At 64.2% G+C, this 17,969-nt stretch overlaps 1 protein-coding gene across 1 annotated transcript; it reads left to right on the top strand.

Moving 5' to 3' along the window:
- The first annotated feature begins 954 nt into the window (after positions 1-954).
- Positions 955-17,609, top strand: RGS19 (regulator of G protein signaling 19). The gene is made up of 6 exons (XM_074920167.1): positions 955-1,060; positions 12,464-12,606; positions 12,756-12,892; positions 14,836-14,910; positions 16,244-16,478; positions 17,022-17,609. The coding sequence occupies exons 3-6, from the start codon at positions 12,792-12,794 to the stop codon at positions 17,208-17,210; spliced, it is 600 nt and encodes a 199-aa protein (XP_074776268.1). The 5' UTR covers positions 955-1,060; positions 12,464-12,606; positions 12,756-12,791; the 3' UTR covers positions 17,211-17,609.
- The last annotated feature ends 360 nt before the right edge of the window (positions 17,610-17,969 follow it).

Below are 17,969 nucleotides of genomic sequence, written 5' to 3' on the forward strand. Positions count from 1 at the left end.
CGTCTCGAGATGGAAATAGACGGTGGTTTGATCATTGTCTCTCCCAGGGAAATGGGTTTTAATGAGGTTTTAAATAATAAAGTGGGATAATTTCCCTGGCTGGCAAGATCATGAAATTTTTATGTCTCCTTTCTCTCCCAAAGTTTTATCGCCCTTTATTTTTAGCCATGCATAATCCCCCCCCCTTTTCAAAAAAAGAAAAAAAAAAAACAAAAAAAACAAAAAGGCGTAGAAACCACTGATTTAGGGAAAGCCGCTGCTCAGCAGGGGCTCAGCTGGGAAACGGGGTGGGGAGCAGCTCCATGGGCACCCCATGGCATGGGCAGGGGGAGAGAGGGGACATCCAGTGCTGGGGAAGGGTACCAGTACTGGGTGCATGGTGCCAGTACTGGGTGCTGCTGCATGGTGCTGGTGTCCAGTGCTGGTGCAGGGTGCCAGTACTGGGTAAATGGTGCTGGTACTGGGTGCCAGGACAGGGTGCAGGATGGTGGTACCGGGTGCTGGTGCAGGGTGCCAGTACTGGGTACAGAGTGCTGGTACTGGGTAAATGGTGCTGGTACTGGGTACTGATGCAAGGTACCAGCACTGGGTGCAAAGTTCCAATACTGGGTGCATAGTGCTGGTACTGGGTGCTGGTGCAGGGCGTCAGTACTGGTTAAATGATGCTGGTACTGGGTGCTGGTGCAGGGCGCCAGTATCAGGTGCATGGTGCCGGTGCGGGGTGCCGGTGCGGGGTGCCGGTGCTGGGTGCCCCCGCTGGGTGCCGGTGCTGGGTGCGTGTGTGTGTGTTTTGACGTGGGGAAGTGCCAAAGCCCCGATTGCTTTAGGAAGTCAATCGCAGGGGCCGGGGGACGCCTGCGCACTGGCAGCCGCTCCGCTCCCGCTGCCTCCCTCCCTCTCCCTCCCTCCCTCCCTCCCTCCCTCCCTCTCTCTCTCTCTCTCTCCCTCCCTCCCTTCCTCCCTCCCTCCCTCTCCCTCCCTCCGGTGCCGAGCCCGGAGGCAGCGCAGACCCGGCGGCCGGGGGGGGCACCGGGGCGGCGGCGGCGCGGATGCCCGGCCCGTGAGTACCGGGGGATGCCGCGGAGGCGGGGACACACACACACACACACACACACACACACGGGCCCATCGCCCCCCCCCCCCCGCCCTATGCCCAGCCCAGCCTCCCCCCCCCCCCCCTCCCTCCGCTCCCCCCGGGTGAACCCGGTTTTGCACGCCCCCCCCCCCCCCCCCCCCACTTTGCGTGCGCCCCCCGCCCCATGCATCCTCCCTTTTGCACGTTTCCCCCCCCCGCCGGACACGCACGGGGCACCGCGGAGCGCCGGGGTGCTGGAGAGGTCGGGCGGTGTGAGCCCGGCCGGGTGTCCGTCCGTCTGTCCGGCTGCTGCCTGTCACCAGCCCCATGTGCGAGGGCTGCGGGGGGGGGAGAGGGATGCTCCGTAGGGACCAGCCGGCGGGGCGGGGAGGGGGGGACCCCGAGCACCGAGCAGGGAGGGGTCCCTCCCCGCCGCATCCCCCCGGGGGAGGGCAGGGTTCCTGCGAGGAGGAGGAGGAGGAGGAGGAGGATGAAGGGGGGAAGGAGGGGGGCATCCTCCAGCCGCAGGGCCGGCTGCACCGGGGCTTGCCCAGCCCCGGGGGGGGGGGGGCGGGCTTGCAGGGAAGAACCCCCCCACCCCGGAGGCTTCCCCGGCCCTCCCACCCTCCCAGCACCCACAGGTGGGTGCCAGGGCCGTGCTGGAGCATCCATGCACCGGCTGGGCCAGGCAGGCTGGGTCCCCGTGGGGGTCCCTGCGCAGAGGGGTGCCGGGCCTCGACGTGGCGAGCAGCAGCCTTGGGGACCCCTGACCCCACCGGCGGTGACAGGGGAGTGCCGGGGCGCGGGGGGGTTGGCTGAGGTCAGGGCACTGCGGGCTCCGCTCCCCGCCGGCTCCTCCAGCAGCGGCGTGGCCAAAAGGGTTGGGTGGAGGGACCTAGTTTGGGGGTGACCGGGATGTAGCTTTTTCCCCCACCCCGTAGGGACGGGACATCCAACTGTGGGCCAACACGAGCCCATCACGTGGGGCAGCGTCGCGGGATGCCGCGACTCCGCGCCGTGGCCGAGGGCTGGAGAGGGCCCGGTGCGGCGGCCGGAGCTCCCCGCGTGGGGATCGGCGTGCGTCTCCGGGCATGGAGAGCTTCCCCCGGGAAGCTCCCTCTCCCCGTCGCTTCCATGAGGCTGCTCTGGCGCAGATCCATGGCCTTATTTAAGAAACTAAACAAAAAGTGTTAAGTGAGTGGGAGGGATTTCCCTGCTGCGAGGGGAGTTCATTCCCCTCTGGATGCGTCTCCGCCATCGCCGTCGATAGAGACGCTCATCCCGTGGCATGCTGGATGAGCAGAGCCCGTGGCGGTTGCTGGCCTGGTGGATATCGTTTTCTTTGGTTAAATGGGTCGCCCCAGTGGGCACATATTTCAGAATCTCTCCCAAGGGAGAGCGCCACATCAGATTTCCCTACAAGGATTTTAGCTCCTCCGCGTCAGCCCTTCCCCACAAATGAGTCAAGCCGCTAATCAAAATACAGTCGTGTTCTTCAGCAATTAAACAAACTCCACCTCATAAGATTATAGTGGAGAAGCAGGAATTTAGTGACACGAATATATCTCAATCAGGGTGGCGGGTGCCCATTTTGATACTGTTATTAGAAAAAAGAAGGAACCGAAGGCAGATATTCAGATAACGCAACTCAAACTGAGAGAGGGTAAAGGGAGAAAAATACCTTGGCAGAGTAATTAATGTTGAGTCTGCTCGAGGTGCGGGAGCAGCGCATCTCTGTCACCTCCTGAAGTGCACCTTGAGTTGTAGTCTCAGTTTTAGGCTGGACTTGGGCTACAACGTCTTGAGTTTCCCCTGGGCTCGTGCAAAGGGGCCGGATGAGCTCAGCGCTCAGGGCTCTTCCCTCTGAGCAACAGGTCTGGAGTGGCAAAGCAGGCGCCGTGTCGCTCCTTGACCTCTGCAGAGCTCAAGCTATGACTTTACCTCTTTTTCTTTCCAAATTTTTATCCTCTGGATATAATGATTTGGGGAAGTCAGCTCAAGAAGAGGTAAAAGCCATGCTGGGTGCCAGCCACAGGTTGCCCTGTCTTTCCCTTCCAGCTCCTCCTGCTCCTCGGGCTCGTTTCTTGCTCCAAACCTGGGCCTGAGCACCCAAAAGCTGAGCAGGGATGGCAGAGCGGGGCCAGCGGGCATCGCCACCTTCGTGCCGCCGCGCCACGCGCTCCCGGGGTTTGGCGCTCGGGGCTCTCCTGGGATAACAGCGCCTTCCGGGTGCGCCGGTGCCCACGGCCTCCGCCGAGACTTCCTATTACTCAGTTCCTTATTTGTCTCTGCACATCTCTATGCATTTCCATTACAAAAGCTTTTCAGAGGGGGGTGGATCTGAAGCCAGTTGTTTATGTACATTATTTCGTAGCTACCTCTTAATTCAGGGGGGGGAAGAAAAGCTACTAGACCTTATCACTGATTATTTTCATCCTCCAACGTGTTACAACATGTTTCTCGCCCGTGGGCAGGACAGGATGGGGGAAGAGTGTCCAACATCTGTGGTGTAAGAGGGGAAAAAACTAAACTCGCCAGCTCGCGGGGACTCCAGCAGCCCCGTCGCAGATTGGGAAGCTGCTCTGCGGTGGCCATCCCCGCTCCAGCCAGCTCAGGGAACGGGCCTCCAGCGCCGCGAGCATCTCCCTTTTCATCCCGTCTTGCACCCAGCACCACACCAGCTTGTTTCCATCAGTACCAGGCTCAGCCAGCTTGTTTCTTTCCCCAGCTGCTTCACCACGGGGTGTTCACGCAGCACAGACAGGGTGACCTGCAGAAAATCCCCAATCCCGACGGTAGCTTTGAGACACGATGTTGTTTGCAGCAAATAACTCCGCCAGCCGGCTCTCCCCACCGCGCCCACGAGGTTCAGGACACCCAGAACATTTTGCAGGGATCAGATATTTTAAATCCAGCTCTGTGTGTGCTGCAGGAGCTGCCAGCTCGGTGCCTTGCCGGGGTTGAGCTGTGGCTGTGCCCATCCACGAGCCGTGGGGCCTGCCCGGGACCAGGGGACACAGGAACCGGTGGCTTGAGAGTAAACCTACAGCAAAGGCAAAATCCTGGCTCTTGCTGGCTCCAGAGCACCCTGTAAGACACGGCAACAACCCCTGGGTTTTGCTCGACCCTTCACCCTTCTGTGAAAGCACTCTCTGGGAGCATGGAGAATTATTTTATTTCTGTTATTTTTGGCCGGGAATCCACTGGGGTGGGCATGGAGGGTGATGCCCCAGCCCACCCCGTCGGCTCCTGCGGGTCTGTGGGAGCTCGGCCGTCCCGGATGCATTTACTGGGAGAGGTGGGGAGTGCTCCGCCGCCCGCCCGTCCTGCAAAACCTCCTGCTTTTGGCCATTTCATGGAAGCAAAGGTTTAACCGGGGGGAGGGTGGAGCAGCAACAGCAACAAAAACAACAACAAAGTCCTTTGGGGTTCAGCTTTAACATTCATCTTAGGCATGGAAAAAAGGGGGTTTCCTGATGGCAGGAAAATATATGGTAGAGTTCTGTAACAAGCCGCCCTTCCAGTTCTCTAACCACGTGGAAACGGCCTCAGTTGACCTTTTGAGGGCTTTTTGCTCAGACTGTGAAGATCCGCTGGGTTTGGGGGCCCCGTTTGCCACGCTCTGGGCTTTCTTGTCAGCACTTGCCCTCTCCAGAGGCAGAAAATCCGCGGAGACTCCGGGGCAGCAACGGGACGGGCACCCGGGGGAGCAGAACCCCCGAGGTCCCCGCGCGTGGCCGTGACTCTGGGTGCAGGGGACAGGCTGTGGGTGCGCTGGCAGCTTGCACCCGGAGCTGGATTTACTGCTGGTTCAGTATAGAGGGGGTCAGGGAGCCAGCAAGGGGGTTTGGGGTTAAGGGTTTGGGTTTCCACCTCCTTCAGGCATGAGCCCAACCGGGGCTTAAGTTTCCTCTGACAGAAGGCGAATGCCCAAGCAGCGTTTCAGTGCAAAGGGCAGGAGAAGAGCAAACAGGTACATATTGGCATTGGCAGGCAGGAACCCCAGAAAATGAAGGGAAAGCTTCAAGCTAGCCTTGAAAAATGAGAAAAAAAAAACAAGGAAAGGTGCTGCCTGCGAGTCTGCTGTGGGTTTCACCACAAGGAGAGGGCTTGCAGAGGGGATTTGGGGTTGGGGAAATGTGTTGCTGTGACGGTGGTGGCAGCCCAGCTCCTGTGTCCTCCGACGGCACAGCTGAGCCCTGCAGCATCCTGGGGCCTTTGGCGGAGGGCGTCGCTGTGTTCTGTCACATCGGGGGTCCCCCTGAGACCCCCACTGAGGGCCACTACTGCCATCTGAGCCCAGAATTCCTGCGATGGGCATCCACCCGTAGTCAGGCTCCTGCTGCCCCCGCCGGCTCCACATTCCTGTCCAGCAGCAGGAGAGGGATGCTGTGGCTGGCTGGCACTGCCCGGGGGCCAGGAGCCACCTCTGTGGCACAGGGGCCACACAGGGTGACATCGCTTCCTTCCTCCCCGCGCTGCCAGCTCCTCCCTGGGGACGGCTGAGCTGAACCCCAGTGTCTTTCTTCTGCTTTGGTCGGGTTTTAAATAACTGGCGCTGCCGGTCTCGGAGGACATGAGTTCCCCATTGCTTGTCATGGCTGGGCCAGGGCAGAGTGTCCCGGTGCTGCTGAGGCTGCCGTGACCGCAGGACAGGGTCACATATCCCTCGGGATGCTCCGGGGCTGGGACAGGGCATCAGGTCACCAAATCTCCCTGCCCTGGGTATTTGCCTGTAGGTCCTGGGCAACTCCTTCCTCAGTCTTTCGCTGTTTGAACGTAGGACCAAAGCCTGGCGTGGGAGGAAGGTTTTTACTGGTACGAGCGAAAGGTCAGCTCTGCAAGCTCTGCTTGTGGGACCTGAGGTGGCATTGGATCAGGGGCTGGGGGGACATCCCATCCCTGAGGCGTGAGATCTGCCCTGATGCCAGACCCCAAAAGATATCCGCCGTGGGCAGATATCCCCAGGGTGCAGCATTTGGGGGGTGCTCCCCCTTGTCCCCAGCCGTGGTGCTGGTGCAGCCCCGGCCCGGCCGGTCCCACCACGGGTGGAGGCGGCTGCCGGGCTCAGCCCTGCCCTGCCCACATCAATGGCGCTGGGCCGCGCGTTGGGCAGGGAGCGTGGCTGGAGAGCAGGGCCAGGCCTGTCCTCGGCGTGGCCTGACCCACCTCCCGCCCGTGCCGGCTCCCAAACCTCCTCCCTCTGCCCCGCCACGGCTCCCGTGCTGGCGCGGGTCTCCGGATGCAGCCGGCGGGGTTTGGTCTGGTGCCGGGGACAAAATCACGCGTCGGGGAGCGCTTGGAGCCGCGGTAAGCGACCCCTTCGATCGAGCGTTTCCCTCTGCTGCAGGCTCCCTCCTTTTTGTCCCAATCTGGGCTTGATTCTCTGGTTCCTCATTTCCTCAGAACAGGCAATTCCTCATCTTCTCATCCTCGGTGCCCCTAGCATCCCCATCCCCCAAATGACACCTCCTCTGCCCCGTGGTCCTTGGGGGAACACAGCGCTGCCCGCGCTGGGCTGGGCTGGGGACGAGCGGGTCCTGCGCTGGCAGCACCCCGCGGACAAGGAGCACCCCGACACCCTCCCTGCTCAGCTCTCACCCGGGCCACAACGATGCTGTATCCCTCCCTTTCCTCTTCCCTTCCCTCCCATCAGCCGCCGGGCTCCGTCCGTAGGGTTTAGCCCCTGTGGAGTATTGATTACCGTGATCTTTTTTCTCCTTTCACACGGATCATTACCAGATGCTTAATAGGAGTCTGCTTTAACAACGCCGTGATACCTCTACTAATAGAAACATAATTGTCAGGGCTTGCCTTATTAAATCCCCCAGCTGATTGTCGCGGGTGCTATTTTTACGCTGTGAAATAATTAACTCCGTTTCAGTCCAAAGCCGGGGCCGGAGGGGTGGGTGCTGGCAGTGCCGTGCCGGGCAGAGCCGTGGGTCCGCTCGCCGCTTCCCAGCGGGTGCTGGAGAGGCTCGTGTGGTGCTTTCGGGAGGGCTCGTGGTGGGATTTGGCTCAGAGGATGCTCAGTGCAGAAATACACCCCGGCTACGGGGTGGGGCAGGGAGCAGAGATGGCTGATCCGGAGGAAGGACTCCAGCATCATCCTCATCCCGTCAGGAGAGGTGCCCACGGGGCCCTCGGCCCTCGTGATGCGAAGGACCGGGGAGGTGTTGGGACACGCCGCAGCATCTCCCAGTTCCCATCGCCAGGACCTGCCTTTCCAGTCTCGGGGGATGGCAGAAAAATCACTGCCGGGCCGAGGAGCTCCCCCAGAGGCATCTGCCCGCTTCCGCCACGTGCGTGGGCACATCTGCCGGCGCTACCGGCACCACGGGGGCCACGGCCGGGGCGCAGCATCGCCACCCCCTCGTCCCACCATGGTGGGGGGAACCCCAACCCAGCCGGTGCCCGGGACCGCTGGCACCACCGTGTGTGTGGGGTCAGCCCAGCCCCGTCCCCACAGAATGGGGGGGCTCGAGCCTCACCTCTTTAGTCTTTTTCTAAGAGATTGCTAAAGGAGGTGGGGGGGTGGGGGGCGAAAGCCGAGTCTAAAAATATCTCCTAAAACTTCCTGTGCCGCTGGCAGGTGGCTGGGGCAGGCGGCGGGGGCGGGCGGCAGCTGTGGGGCTCGGTGGCGGTGCCTGCCCGTGGGGTAACCCCGGCAGAGGGGGGGGTCCGAGGGGGGGGGGTGCCCCGTCTCCCCCATCGCCCACCCGTGCTGCCCGCAGGGCTGACGTGCTGCTGGTCGCACTCACTGGCCCATTCTGGCCAAATTTGGCAGAGGTTGGAGGTGCTGGGTCCCTCCCGGGAGAAAGGCAGGGAGGAGGTGGGGAAGCTGCAGGCTGGGCTGAACCCTTATTAGACACTGGAGAATCCAACAGCAGCGTGCAGGAGGCCGAGCTCTGCCTGCCCTGACACAGGTGAGGGGCGTCTGGCAGCTCCTCCGAGGCACGGCGAGGGGCCAGGGCTGCTCCCCACCGAGGCGTTGCTGGTGCGGGGCAGGGGCTTGGCCGTGCGGGACGGTCCCTCCGCCAGCACCCCGGGGCGGGGGGGGGTTGTTTGTGTGTCACCCCCGGCCGAGCGATCCCTGCGGGGGTCTGCGATGAGCAGCAAAGCTGCTCGCTTCGGTTTTGACCTGTAAAATGCGAAGGGAAGGTCCCTCCTGGGGCGGAGAGCTCATATGGTGCCTGAAGAATAAAAATATCCTTGGTGAGGGTGGGGGGGTGCCCCAAGGGCGGGGTGCTGGGGGTCCCCCGTGGGAGCGTGGCCGCATCCTGGCAGCCTCCAGCTCTCGGAGCCGCCTGGCAGCAGCAAAGGGAATCCTGGAAAACCATCTGGAAGATCAATGAGGTTCAGGCGACCGGAGAGGCAGAGCGGTGCTGGACATCGGTGCGGGCAGCGGCGGCGGTGGGGCGGGCGCCGGCAGACAAAGGAGCAAAGGGTGACACTTGGGTGGGGTTGGGGACGGCGGCGGTGTGACCGCGTTGGGTTTTGGGTGCCGGGGTGGGGAGGAGAGGAGATAACAGCCCGGCGTCCCCGGGGAGGGCGAGGGAAGCGGCTGCGCTGGGCCGGGCTGATAACGGGCACGTGCCGTGGCCAGGCCCCGCGGCTCCGGGGGAGCGTGCGGGGGGTGCTGGCATCCCCCCCACACCCCCTTTCTCCCCTTTTCTCCCCCTTTTCCACCTGTGGCGAGTGCCATGAGCGAAGGGACAGCCGCCGGCAGAGACCACAAACCAGTTTCAGTCACTGGTGTGGTGCCGGGGCCAGAGCCCGCAGCGGTGCTGAGGGCAAATTTAATGAAGGAAACGGAGGTTGGGCGTCTGATTTCTTTCTCTCTCTCTCTTCTCTATTTTTTTTTTGTGTCTGAAGAAGGAAAAAAAAAACAAAACAAACAACTTTGTTTGTGAGTCACTCCTGGCCGAGGGAGCCGGGCTTTGCTCTGCGTGGCAGGCTGGCACATCCCGGTGTCGCAGGGCCGATGCTGCGGGGAGACACGGCGGGCGGCTCTGACTCAGCCCCCCCGTGAGCACCGGCCCCTTCCCTCGCTCGGAGCCCCCGGGGATGCACCGGCGCTTCGAAGCGGCCTCAGCCGGGTGCCGGAGCGCAGCCCATGCCCACCCTGGGGACGTGTCCTGCCCGTCGCTCCTCGGCAAAGCCAATTCCTTGGCCGTGGGGTTGTTCCAGCGCCGGCGTTCTCTGGGCGAGGTGTCGGTGCCCGTCCTGGCCGGGGAGCCCCGGCTTGGCCGCCCTCATGCCTGTGGCAGCCACCGGCCCCGGCCGAGGGGTGGGAAGCAGGAGGGTGACCTGGCTCAGCCGCCGGCGGGACTCGCTCGGCCCCACTCCTGCCCCGGCGGGGCGGCGAGGAGAGCAGCCAGGCCCTGCCGGGGCTTTCCCAAAAAAGGTCTGAACTCTTCGGTTGAGTTTGCCACTTCCCTTACCACTCCCTTTCCTGTGAGAGGATGTGTTGGGCTGCTTTTCTTTTCTCTTTCTCTCTTCTTTTCTCTCCCACCTCCCTGCCCTCAGACCCGGCAGTCCTGGCGATGCCACGCACCCCCTGAAGCCGGCCGGGGTCACCCTGGCTGGCACCCACCGCCGCCGCCGCCGCCGCGCGATGGCCAGGCTGCAGGTACGGACACGCCGCCACTGCCTCCCCCCCGTGCCCCCCTTTGCCCCCCGTGTCCTCCTGCCAGCCGCAGCACAGGTGGGCACACCAGGAGCTCGGCGCAGGCTGTGCCGGGGGTGCCCCCGCACCACGCTGGGTGCTGGTTTGTGCCCCTCTGCAGAGGTGGGGATGGCTGGAGGGGGATGCTGCGCCGCTCAGGGCATCGTCCCCAGCCAGGGCGCTCGGGGCAAGTGGGGTGCATGGAGGGGTGTCGTTCCTGCAGCCATCATTTGCCATCTCCTTGGTTTTGCCCGCGTGGGCACCCCGATGCCACAGCTGACACAGGGTGATTTTGGCACCTGCTTTGCCCCGGGGTGAGCTGGGCACAGGGCACTTGATGTGCTGCACGGGATGGGGCTGACCCAGCGCCCTGGCAAGGAGCAGCCCCGGGGAAGGGGAGGTTTCGCTTCAAAAGTGATTTTGGGGAGCGCTCGTCTTGTTCGGTTGCGTGAGGGGTCCCCTCTCCATTTGGGGAGAGGACAGGGCGGTGCCAAGCTCGCTGGGGACGTCACGGGCGCATGAGCTGGCACGGCCTGGGGACACCCAGCACGTGGGGACACCCGGGCCGGGTGCTGCAGCCACTGGGCAATGACAGCAAAGGCTCACGGGGGGCTCAGGGAGCTCCCGGTGTTCGGGTGAGGGCAGCTTTTGGGGCGTCTCTTCTCTTTGCTGGCGAAATGTCCCCTTTTTTGTCATCCTTCCTCTTTTGGCAGCCTCGCGCGCGCGCCCTCACCTTCCCTCCGGCGCCCGTAGGCTCCGTGGCCTGCTGGGACTTCCTTATCCACCGGCCCCACAGCGGTACCCGGTCCCTGGGGGCAGCCAGAAACGGCCACCGGCGGGGTGGGGTGGGGTGGGGTGCTACAGGGGCATTAAGGGGTGCCCAGGGCTGTGAAACCAGCCCTGCCAATCCAGAGCGTGACAGCATCGCCTTGTCATGCCATGGGCCAAAGCGGGGGGCCTTTGCAGCCCCACAGCTCTCCTCTCCCCCCAGACCTCCCTGGCACAGCCGATGCAGCCGTGGTGTCCCCAGGTGGGTGCTACAGCACCCAGGGTGGGCAGCGAGCTGATCCTGCCTCCTGGCTGGGTGCACCCCACAGGCGTGGGGAGGGGGTGCTCCTCCCCGGGGGATGCTGCTCCATCCCGCTGCCTCCCTGGGGTGTTTTGGCTCAGCTGCTTGCGGGTCTCTTCTGGCCAAGGCTCAAGCACCAGCTGCAGAAGCAAAGTCCCCGTGGAGCAATGCCACGCGCTGTCCCCACGTCCCTGTCCCCCCAACCACCCCCCAGCCACCCGCTCTGCACCCCGGGGCCGCAGCAGAGCCCGGGGCCGCCTTTGCTTCGGGGTGGGCTGGGTGGAATCAGCGTTTTCCCAGCCTTCAGGTTTTCCTCCTGCTCGCCCCGTTCCCAGTTCCCACAGCCTCGTCACCACGCGCTGTAATTAGTGCCACAGCCCCCCCCTGGCAGCGCCGGGCACGGCCCGTGGCACCGTGGGGCCAGCGGGATGTCACCGTGGGGGAAGAGTGGGTGCAGGGAGTGGAAAATGGTCGGTCGGGGGGGAAGGAAAAGGGAAAAAGTGGGGGGTTAAATGGACCTGAGGGCAGCGCGGTGCGAGAGGGAGTGGAGCCTGCTGCCGAGCCGGGTGACAAGGTCACGGCCGGCCTGCCAGCACTCGGGGCTATAAATAGGGACAATTGGGAGCGAAACGCAGACTCTCTCCTTTTTCGTTCCTGCGGGAGCGATGGGAGCCAGCGGGAGGGTTTGCAAGGGCCCAGGCGAGGAGCTTAGCGGCGTGGGGGGGGGGGAGCTGCACCCGCTGGGGTGGCTGTGGGCTCGGGGGGGGGGCTCTGGGGACAGTCCTGTCCCCAGCTTGGAGCCGTGCCGTGGCTCCGTCCCCCTCACTGAGTCTGTGCAGGACTCAAACCCGAAGGGATGAGACCTGGGGCAGCTCGTGACAGAGATGCTGGGGCTGGGGTGGCCGGGGGGGCTCTGTTCCCCACTCCTGGTCCTTCCTTTGGGCAGAGAAAGGCCCATGATTGCTGCCCACCACCCTCGGCGGGGCACAGGGAGGCAGAGCCGGCCGTGGCCGCATCCTTACCACCACGCCGTGCCGAGGTGGGTGCTGAGCCCCGGCACCGCTCCTGCCCGCGAGCATCCCTGCCCAGCAGTGAGGCAGGGACAGGCAGGCAGGGACAGGCAGGCCTGTGGGCACGGCGGGGCCATTCCACCAGTGCAGAACGCTGGACCAGCCAACGCTTGGCACAGGCCGAGTTTTGGTGTAAGTGCTGGGAGCTGTGAAAACTCCCCCCCCACACCCCGTTTCCTTCCACTCACATGATGCCGTGGAGCGACTCCGACTTCCCCATCCTGGGCCTGAACATACCGGGGGGGTCCGGCCACGCTTCCCCACGGCACAGGGCACGGCCAGGGGTGCACGGGGCCGGTGCCGAGCCCCACTGCTGCCTGGGGGGGCTCGGCAGTACCGCCAAAGCGTGGAGGGGGGGTCCTGGGCAAAGCGTGGGGCTGGCAGAGCGTCTTGCCTCCGTGTTTCCCCTCCTCCTTTCCTTCTCACTTCCTTTTCTTGCGCGCTCTCTGCCTGCCATGCCCCAGCTTGCAGCCTGCAAAGGGCTTTCCCCAGCGTGGAGCAGCCCCCCCCGGGAGCCACTCGAAGCCGGAGGGGGTCCCTCTGTGAAGGTAACGCGGTGCCGCTCCCCTCCCTCCCCGCAGGCTCCGTCCAGGAGGCGGCAGGGACAGTAGCCGGGGGGTCCGGGCAGCACGGCTCACCCGCGGGCTGCGGGGAGCGGAGAGCAGCAGAAGAGCCCCCGGAGCACGACCCAACCCCGTCCACCGTGTATGAGGCTGGGACGCAGGTGAGGTAGCCGAGGTGACCGTCTCAGGGCCGGCTGGTGGCAAGCGGGAGTCAAAATTAAATCCCAGCAAGTGGCTGTGTGTGTGGGGGGGGTCCCTCCTTTGCACGTGGGGGGGGGGCTCACCCGCTCCCTCCCCTCCTGCCTTCCAGTACGCAGGACCCGCGTCCGCAGAGACACCCCTTCCGATGTCCCGGCATGAGACTTCTCCGACAACGGTGCAACCCGCCAGCAACCACCGCCCCAACGCCTGCTGCTTCTGCTGGTGCTGCTGCTGCAGTTGCTCATGGTACGTCCCATCGCCCGCCCCGGCCGTGGCTCCCGGGGAGGGACGGGGGGGCCACCGAGCGTCACCCACCCACCTCCTCGGCCGATATCCGCGGGTCCCGTAAAACCGGGGAGACACGAGGGTCACCCCCGCGTGTTGCCGGTCCTCGGTGCTGCGTGCAGCACCGAGTGCTTGGATGGGGAGGGAGGGGGGGGTCCTGCAGCCGCCCCCACCCTGCACGGTGCCTGCAGGCAGCGGGTGCAGGAGGGCGGCTGGGATGGAGCCTCCGGGCCGCTCGTGTGCTGGCGGTGGGTTGGGAGTCGAGAGCAAAGCGGGTGCTGGGCTTAGAAAGGGCATAAACGGCGTTTTGGAGCCGACGGGCATCAGCCAGCGCTCTTCCACACGGTGAGCCCCAGCCGAGCCTCGGTGCACCGGGACTCCTCCCTGTCAGCCAAATATTTAAAAATACAAAAAAGCAGGTCCGGGCCCCCCACGGTGCTGCGCTAAGGGATCTCCTGGGCTGGATGTCCCCCGGCGGCAGTGCCCAAGCTGAGCTGCCCCAACTTCTGCCTCCCCATCCCACCCACCCTGGGCAGCAGGCCCCCTGGGTGCGGTGTTGTGCGGGCAGGAGGATTTTGCTGCCTGTTTCAGGCAGGGCAGGGCAGGAGGATAGCTGATTTCCCTGCCCAGCGTCACGGCTGCCTTCTCATGCCTGTCTCGTCTCCTGCCATGGAGCAGCGGGTGCAGAGTCCAGCCCTGCCCTCCCAGCGCTGCCCAGAGCCGAGGGTTTAACCAGCCTGCGGCTGCACCTCCTGTCCTCTCCGAGAATCCACAGCTCCTGATTCTCTGAATAGCCCAGATTTTTGGAGATCCCATCTGCTCTTCTCCATCCTCAGCATCAGCCCGCTCTGAGATTGCTGATGGCTTCAGGTTTTGCAGCAGCTTCGGCTTTACGGCCACCGACAGCGCCGAGCTGGGAGGAGCAGCAAAGCCTGGAGCTGACCCCCCCTGCAGCCCCGGCACTGATGCCAGCCCCGTGCAAACCCCTGCGGTGTCATCGGGGCCTCATCTCGCCTGATCCCATCTCATTTCCTCACTGACGAGGCGAGACGCTCCCCTCACAGCCTGCCCCAAACATCTCCCTCCTGGATGCTGCCGCGGTCTTGGTGGCATTTGGCCACGGGGGGGGTGACCCTTCCCTGTGTCCCTCCTGTACCCCGCTCCGGGAGCAAGTAGTGACCGGTGCCAACCATTTTGGGGCTCAGGCAGTGAATGCCAGGGGCAGGGATGTGCCCGCAGCTTCGCCCACCCACGCGGCTGGGGGAGAAGTTTGCACATTTAATCTTGGGCGAGCAGCGCGGGACGGTGTCGCAAGCAGGAAACGCTGCGGTCGGCGCCGGGTGCTGAAATTCGAGGGCTCGAGGGAAGTTGGCTGGAGGCTGCTCTCCCCTTGCACCCCCCGGGGGTGAGGGATGGGGCGGGGACAGGGGACACCAGCACCCCTGAGCCCCAGCACCTCCACCCTGCGTTCAGCCTCTGGGCTGGATGGGTGCTGGGGTGTCCTGGGGGTGCAGGATCCGGCCCTTTGCGTTTCTCCATCCATCCCAGCCACTGGCTTCCTGGGCGAGCCGGGGCTGTCGCTGGCTTGAGATGGTGATAACCAGGCGCGGGGGCTGAGCACCCTGAGCCCCAGCCCTGGGCCCCGCAGCCACCCCCATTTATTTATTCATTGGTGTTTTTTCGTGGTGGTTCGGGACGGCTTTGCCGTGGGCCAAGCGCAGCACGATGGCGGCAGAATTGCACAAGGGAGCTGGGGTGCCGCCAGGCTGGGTGCTGGGGAGGATCCTGGCAGGGTGTGCTGATGCCCGTAGAGGAGATTCGGTGGCCAGGGCCAGTTAGGGGGTCAAGGTGGGGGTGTGGGTGCATCCCCAACGCCCCTGACTACCTTTCCATCTCCCCGTTAGGAACGAGGACCGGGAGCGAGCGTGGAGGGCGTCCCGGGAGACCAAACTGGAGACCATCCCAAACTGTGAAGCGTGGTGAGCGCAGGGGAGCACCGCGGGGACAGGGGACAGGGAGGGGGCACCAGCGTGGCAAAGCACGGTGTGGCACAGTCCCTGCTGCCACCCTCCATGGCCCCCAGCCCCGCATCCCACCCCTTGGATCGCGGCACTGAGACTCGGGGGTTCCTGGTGCTGCTTCCAGCGGCCTGTCCCTGGTTCCCAGCAAGAAACGGGGAGCCCGGAGCTACGGGCTGGAGCCCTCGGAGATTCTGACCCTTGGGCCCATTGCAAAGGGAAACTGAGGCACACAAGAACCTCAGCAGCTTTCAGGCCACGTCCCGAGGGCAGAGAGCCTCATCCTGCCCTTCCGAGCTGCTGCCCAGAGCCCCGGGGAGAGGAGGGGAGAGGCCGTTGCGGGGGGCTCAGCGCTGCAAGAGAAGCGGAGGCAGCGCGGATGTACCGCGGGACACGGTGTATTCACAGTGCGGAGGGGAGCGGGACGGGCAGGGACCGGCTCCAGGAATGCTCTGAGCCCAGCACCCACCCCCTGGGGGACCCCCACGCACAGCACAGCCCTGGCACGGCAGGGTCAGGGGTCAGACGTGCTAATTAGCCACTGATAATGATTGCTCCTGCCCTGCTTTAGCAGGTCATGAGGATTTGCTGGGGAGCAGCCTCCCCTCCCCGTCCTGTCCCCAGCTGGGAGGGATGATGGACCCGTGTCAGTCTCTCTCCGGCCAGGGCAGCTCAGAGCGCAGCAAGGGAAGGGCTTTTGCTCCCTTTTGGGTTCATGCAGCTTGGAAAATTCAGCTGAAACTAAGCCCGCGCTGCAGCCTGGCTGAACAGAGCCGGGATAGACCCCATGAGCGACACCGAAAGCCCCTGTGATAACCAGAGCCTGAGCAGGAGCCGCCTCGGTGTGAGCCGAGGGATGAGCCGCGGTGGGAGGGACACGGCAGGGACCCCGCAGCCCGTCGGGGGCTGAGCGTAACAAGTCCACCCTCTGCAACTCCCTGCCAGGAGGGCACAGAGAGGGGGGATGAGTCTCTGGAGCCAAGGGCCCAGCGCCAGGCCCCGAGGGAATGGCCTCAAGCTGCCCAGGGCAGGGTCAAGCTGGCTCTGAGGAAGGATTTCTGTGCAGAAGGGGCTGTTGGGCGTTGGAATGGGCTGCCCAGGGCAGGGGGGAGTCCCCGGGATCCCTGGAGGGGTTGAAGAGTCGGGCTGAGCCAGCGCTGAGGGATCTGGGGGAGTTGGGAAGGGTCAGGGGGAGGGTCATGGTGGGGCTGGAGGAGCTTCAGGGGCTTTTCCAACCTCAGTAATTCTGCGATTTCTGTGTTGTCCCTTTGCCTTCCCTGCCGGTACCCGGCAGCGCCAAACCCACGCCGGAGGAGGTGCGGGGGTGGGCACAGTCCTTCGACAAGCTGATGAAGAGCCCGGCGGGTCGCAACGTCTTCCGGGAGTTCTTGCGGACTGAGTACAGCGAGGAGAACATGCTCTTCTGGCTGGCGTGCGAGGAGCTCAAAACCGAGTGCAACAAGCACACCATCGACGAGAAGGCCAGGATGATCTACGAGGACTACATCTCCATCCTCTCGCCCAAGGAGGTACGGGGCAGAGCTCCTGGGGGGGGCTCAGGTGAAAATGGGGCTCGGTTGGGTGGTGTGTGTGGGGTGTGTTTCTCTGTCCCAGCTGCCGTCGCAGCCCTGCGGCAATTTTGGGGGGGTGGGGATGAGTTTGGCAGGGTAACAGCTTTGCTTCGTGCTTGTGGATGGCGGTGAGGAGGGTATCCCCGGCCCCCCAAAACCCCCAGGACGCAGCCGGCAGCGGGACCACGGGCCGGGTTGTGCTGCGGGGCCGAAACCTCAGGAGGGCACCAGCGGGCCGAGGAGATGCTGCAGCCCAGCTCGCAGCACCCCCAGAACTGGGAGTGGGGTGGGGGGGGGCACCCAGGGCAGGAGCACCCCAGCAAGGAGAGACAGGGAGGACCCAAAGACCCCCCCTGCTCCCCCCACGCTGGGAAATATCCAACAGGGTGGAGCACAGCACGGTCGCCCTGTTGATACCCGATTTTGGGGGTGCAGGGGTGGGGCAGTGGGGGGGTGTCCCTCAACCAAACCTCCCCCTTTATCTCTGTCCCTGCGGCCCAGGTGAGCCTGGACTCGCGGGTGCGGGAGGTCATCAACCGGAAGATGCAGGAGCCGTCCTCGCACACCTTCGACGACGCGCAGCTCCAGATCTACACGCTCATGCACAGAGACTCCTACCCTCGCTTCCTGAACTCTGCCATCTACAAATCGCTGCTCCAGAGCGTCTCCCGCTCCTCCTCGGAGTCCTAAAAGCACCCGCCGGCCGCGGGGACGCCGGTGGGGACACGGTGGGCTCAGGGAGGGCTCGGTGCCTCCTCCCCTCCGCCGCCCTTCCCCGCCAGCTCCCCCCCACCCCTTGAAGTTTTTAGCTTTTTACCTATGAACCGTCACCCCGGTTTCTGGGCCACCCCCCAGGACTGTCCCCGGGGTTGGGGCCGCTGCAGCAGCACAGCCCGGGCCGGCTCGTACTACTGAACCCCCGTCCCCGGCCGGAGCGAGCCGGGGAAGCTCGCGGGAGCGCGCCCGAGAGCGCCTGGGGGGTCCCGCTCCCCCCGCACCCCCTTTGACAAGGTCACTTTATCCCCTCGCCACCACACCCGGGGGCACGGCAGGTCCCCGTTTCCCACCTGAGACCCAGTTGGGGACTGGGTTGGGGGTTTTTTTGGGGGGGGGGGGGGGGGGGAGGGGGCAAGGGGGGGGGGGAGGTCAATTGTTGTTGTTTGTTTTTTTTTTAACTTTTTATTTTAAATGCGGTTTTGTTGGCTTTTATTGGGGGACTCGAGGGGCGGGAGGGGGGTTTGACAAGCGTCTCTGTACATATAAAAACTTGTCAGGTTTACGTCGCTCCGTCTGTTTGAAGCGGCCCATGGGGCGGGGGGCAGTGCTGCGGCCCCCTTTGTATTCCCAGCAGATCTGGGGGGGCAGCAGCACCCAGGAGCCATGACCCCCCCCCCTCACCCATCTCCAAAGCTGCCCGAGGGGCTCTGGAGGGGTCTGAGGGGACACTGG

The sequence above is a fragment of the Athene noctua genome, chromosome 16 (assembly GCF_965140245.1).
Source record: "Athene noctua chromosome 16, bAthNoc1.hap1.1, whole genome shotgun sequence".
Classification (NCBI taxonomy): Eukaryota; Metazoa; Chordata; class Aves; order Strigiformes; family Strigidae; genus Athene; species Athene noctua.

Excerpts from the sequence above, each read along its gene's own strand:
- RGS19 (XM_074920167.1), top strand. The coding sequence starts at position 12,792 with ATGTCCCGGCATGAGACTTCTCCGACAACGGTGCAACCCGCCAGCAAC. Across the intron at positions 12,893-14,835 it reads TGCTGCTGCAGTTGCTCATG|GAACGAGGACCGGGAGCGAG; the intron begins GTACGTCCCATC and ends TCTCCCCGTTAG. Across the intron at positions 14,911-16,243 it reads ATCCCAAACTGTGAAGCGTG|CGCCAAACCCACGCCGGAGG; the intron begins GTGAGCGCAGGG and ends GGTACCCGGCAG.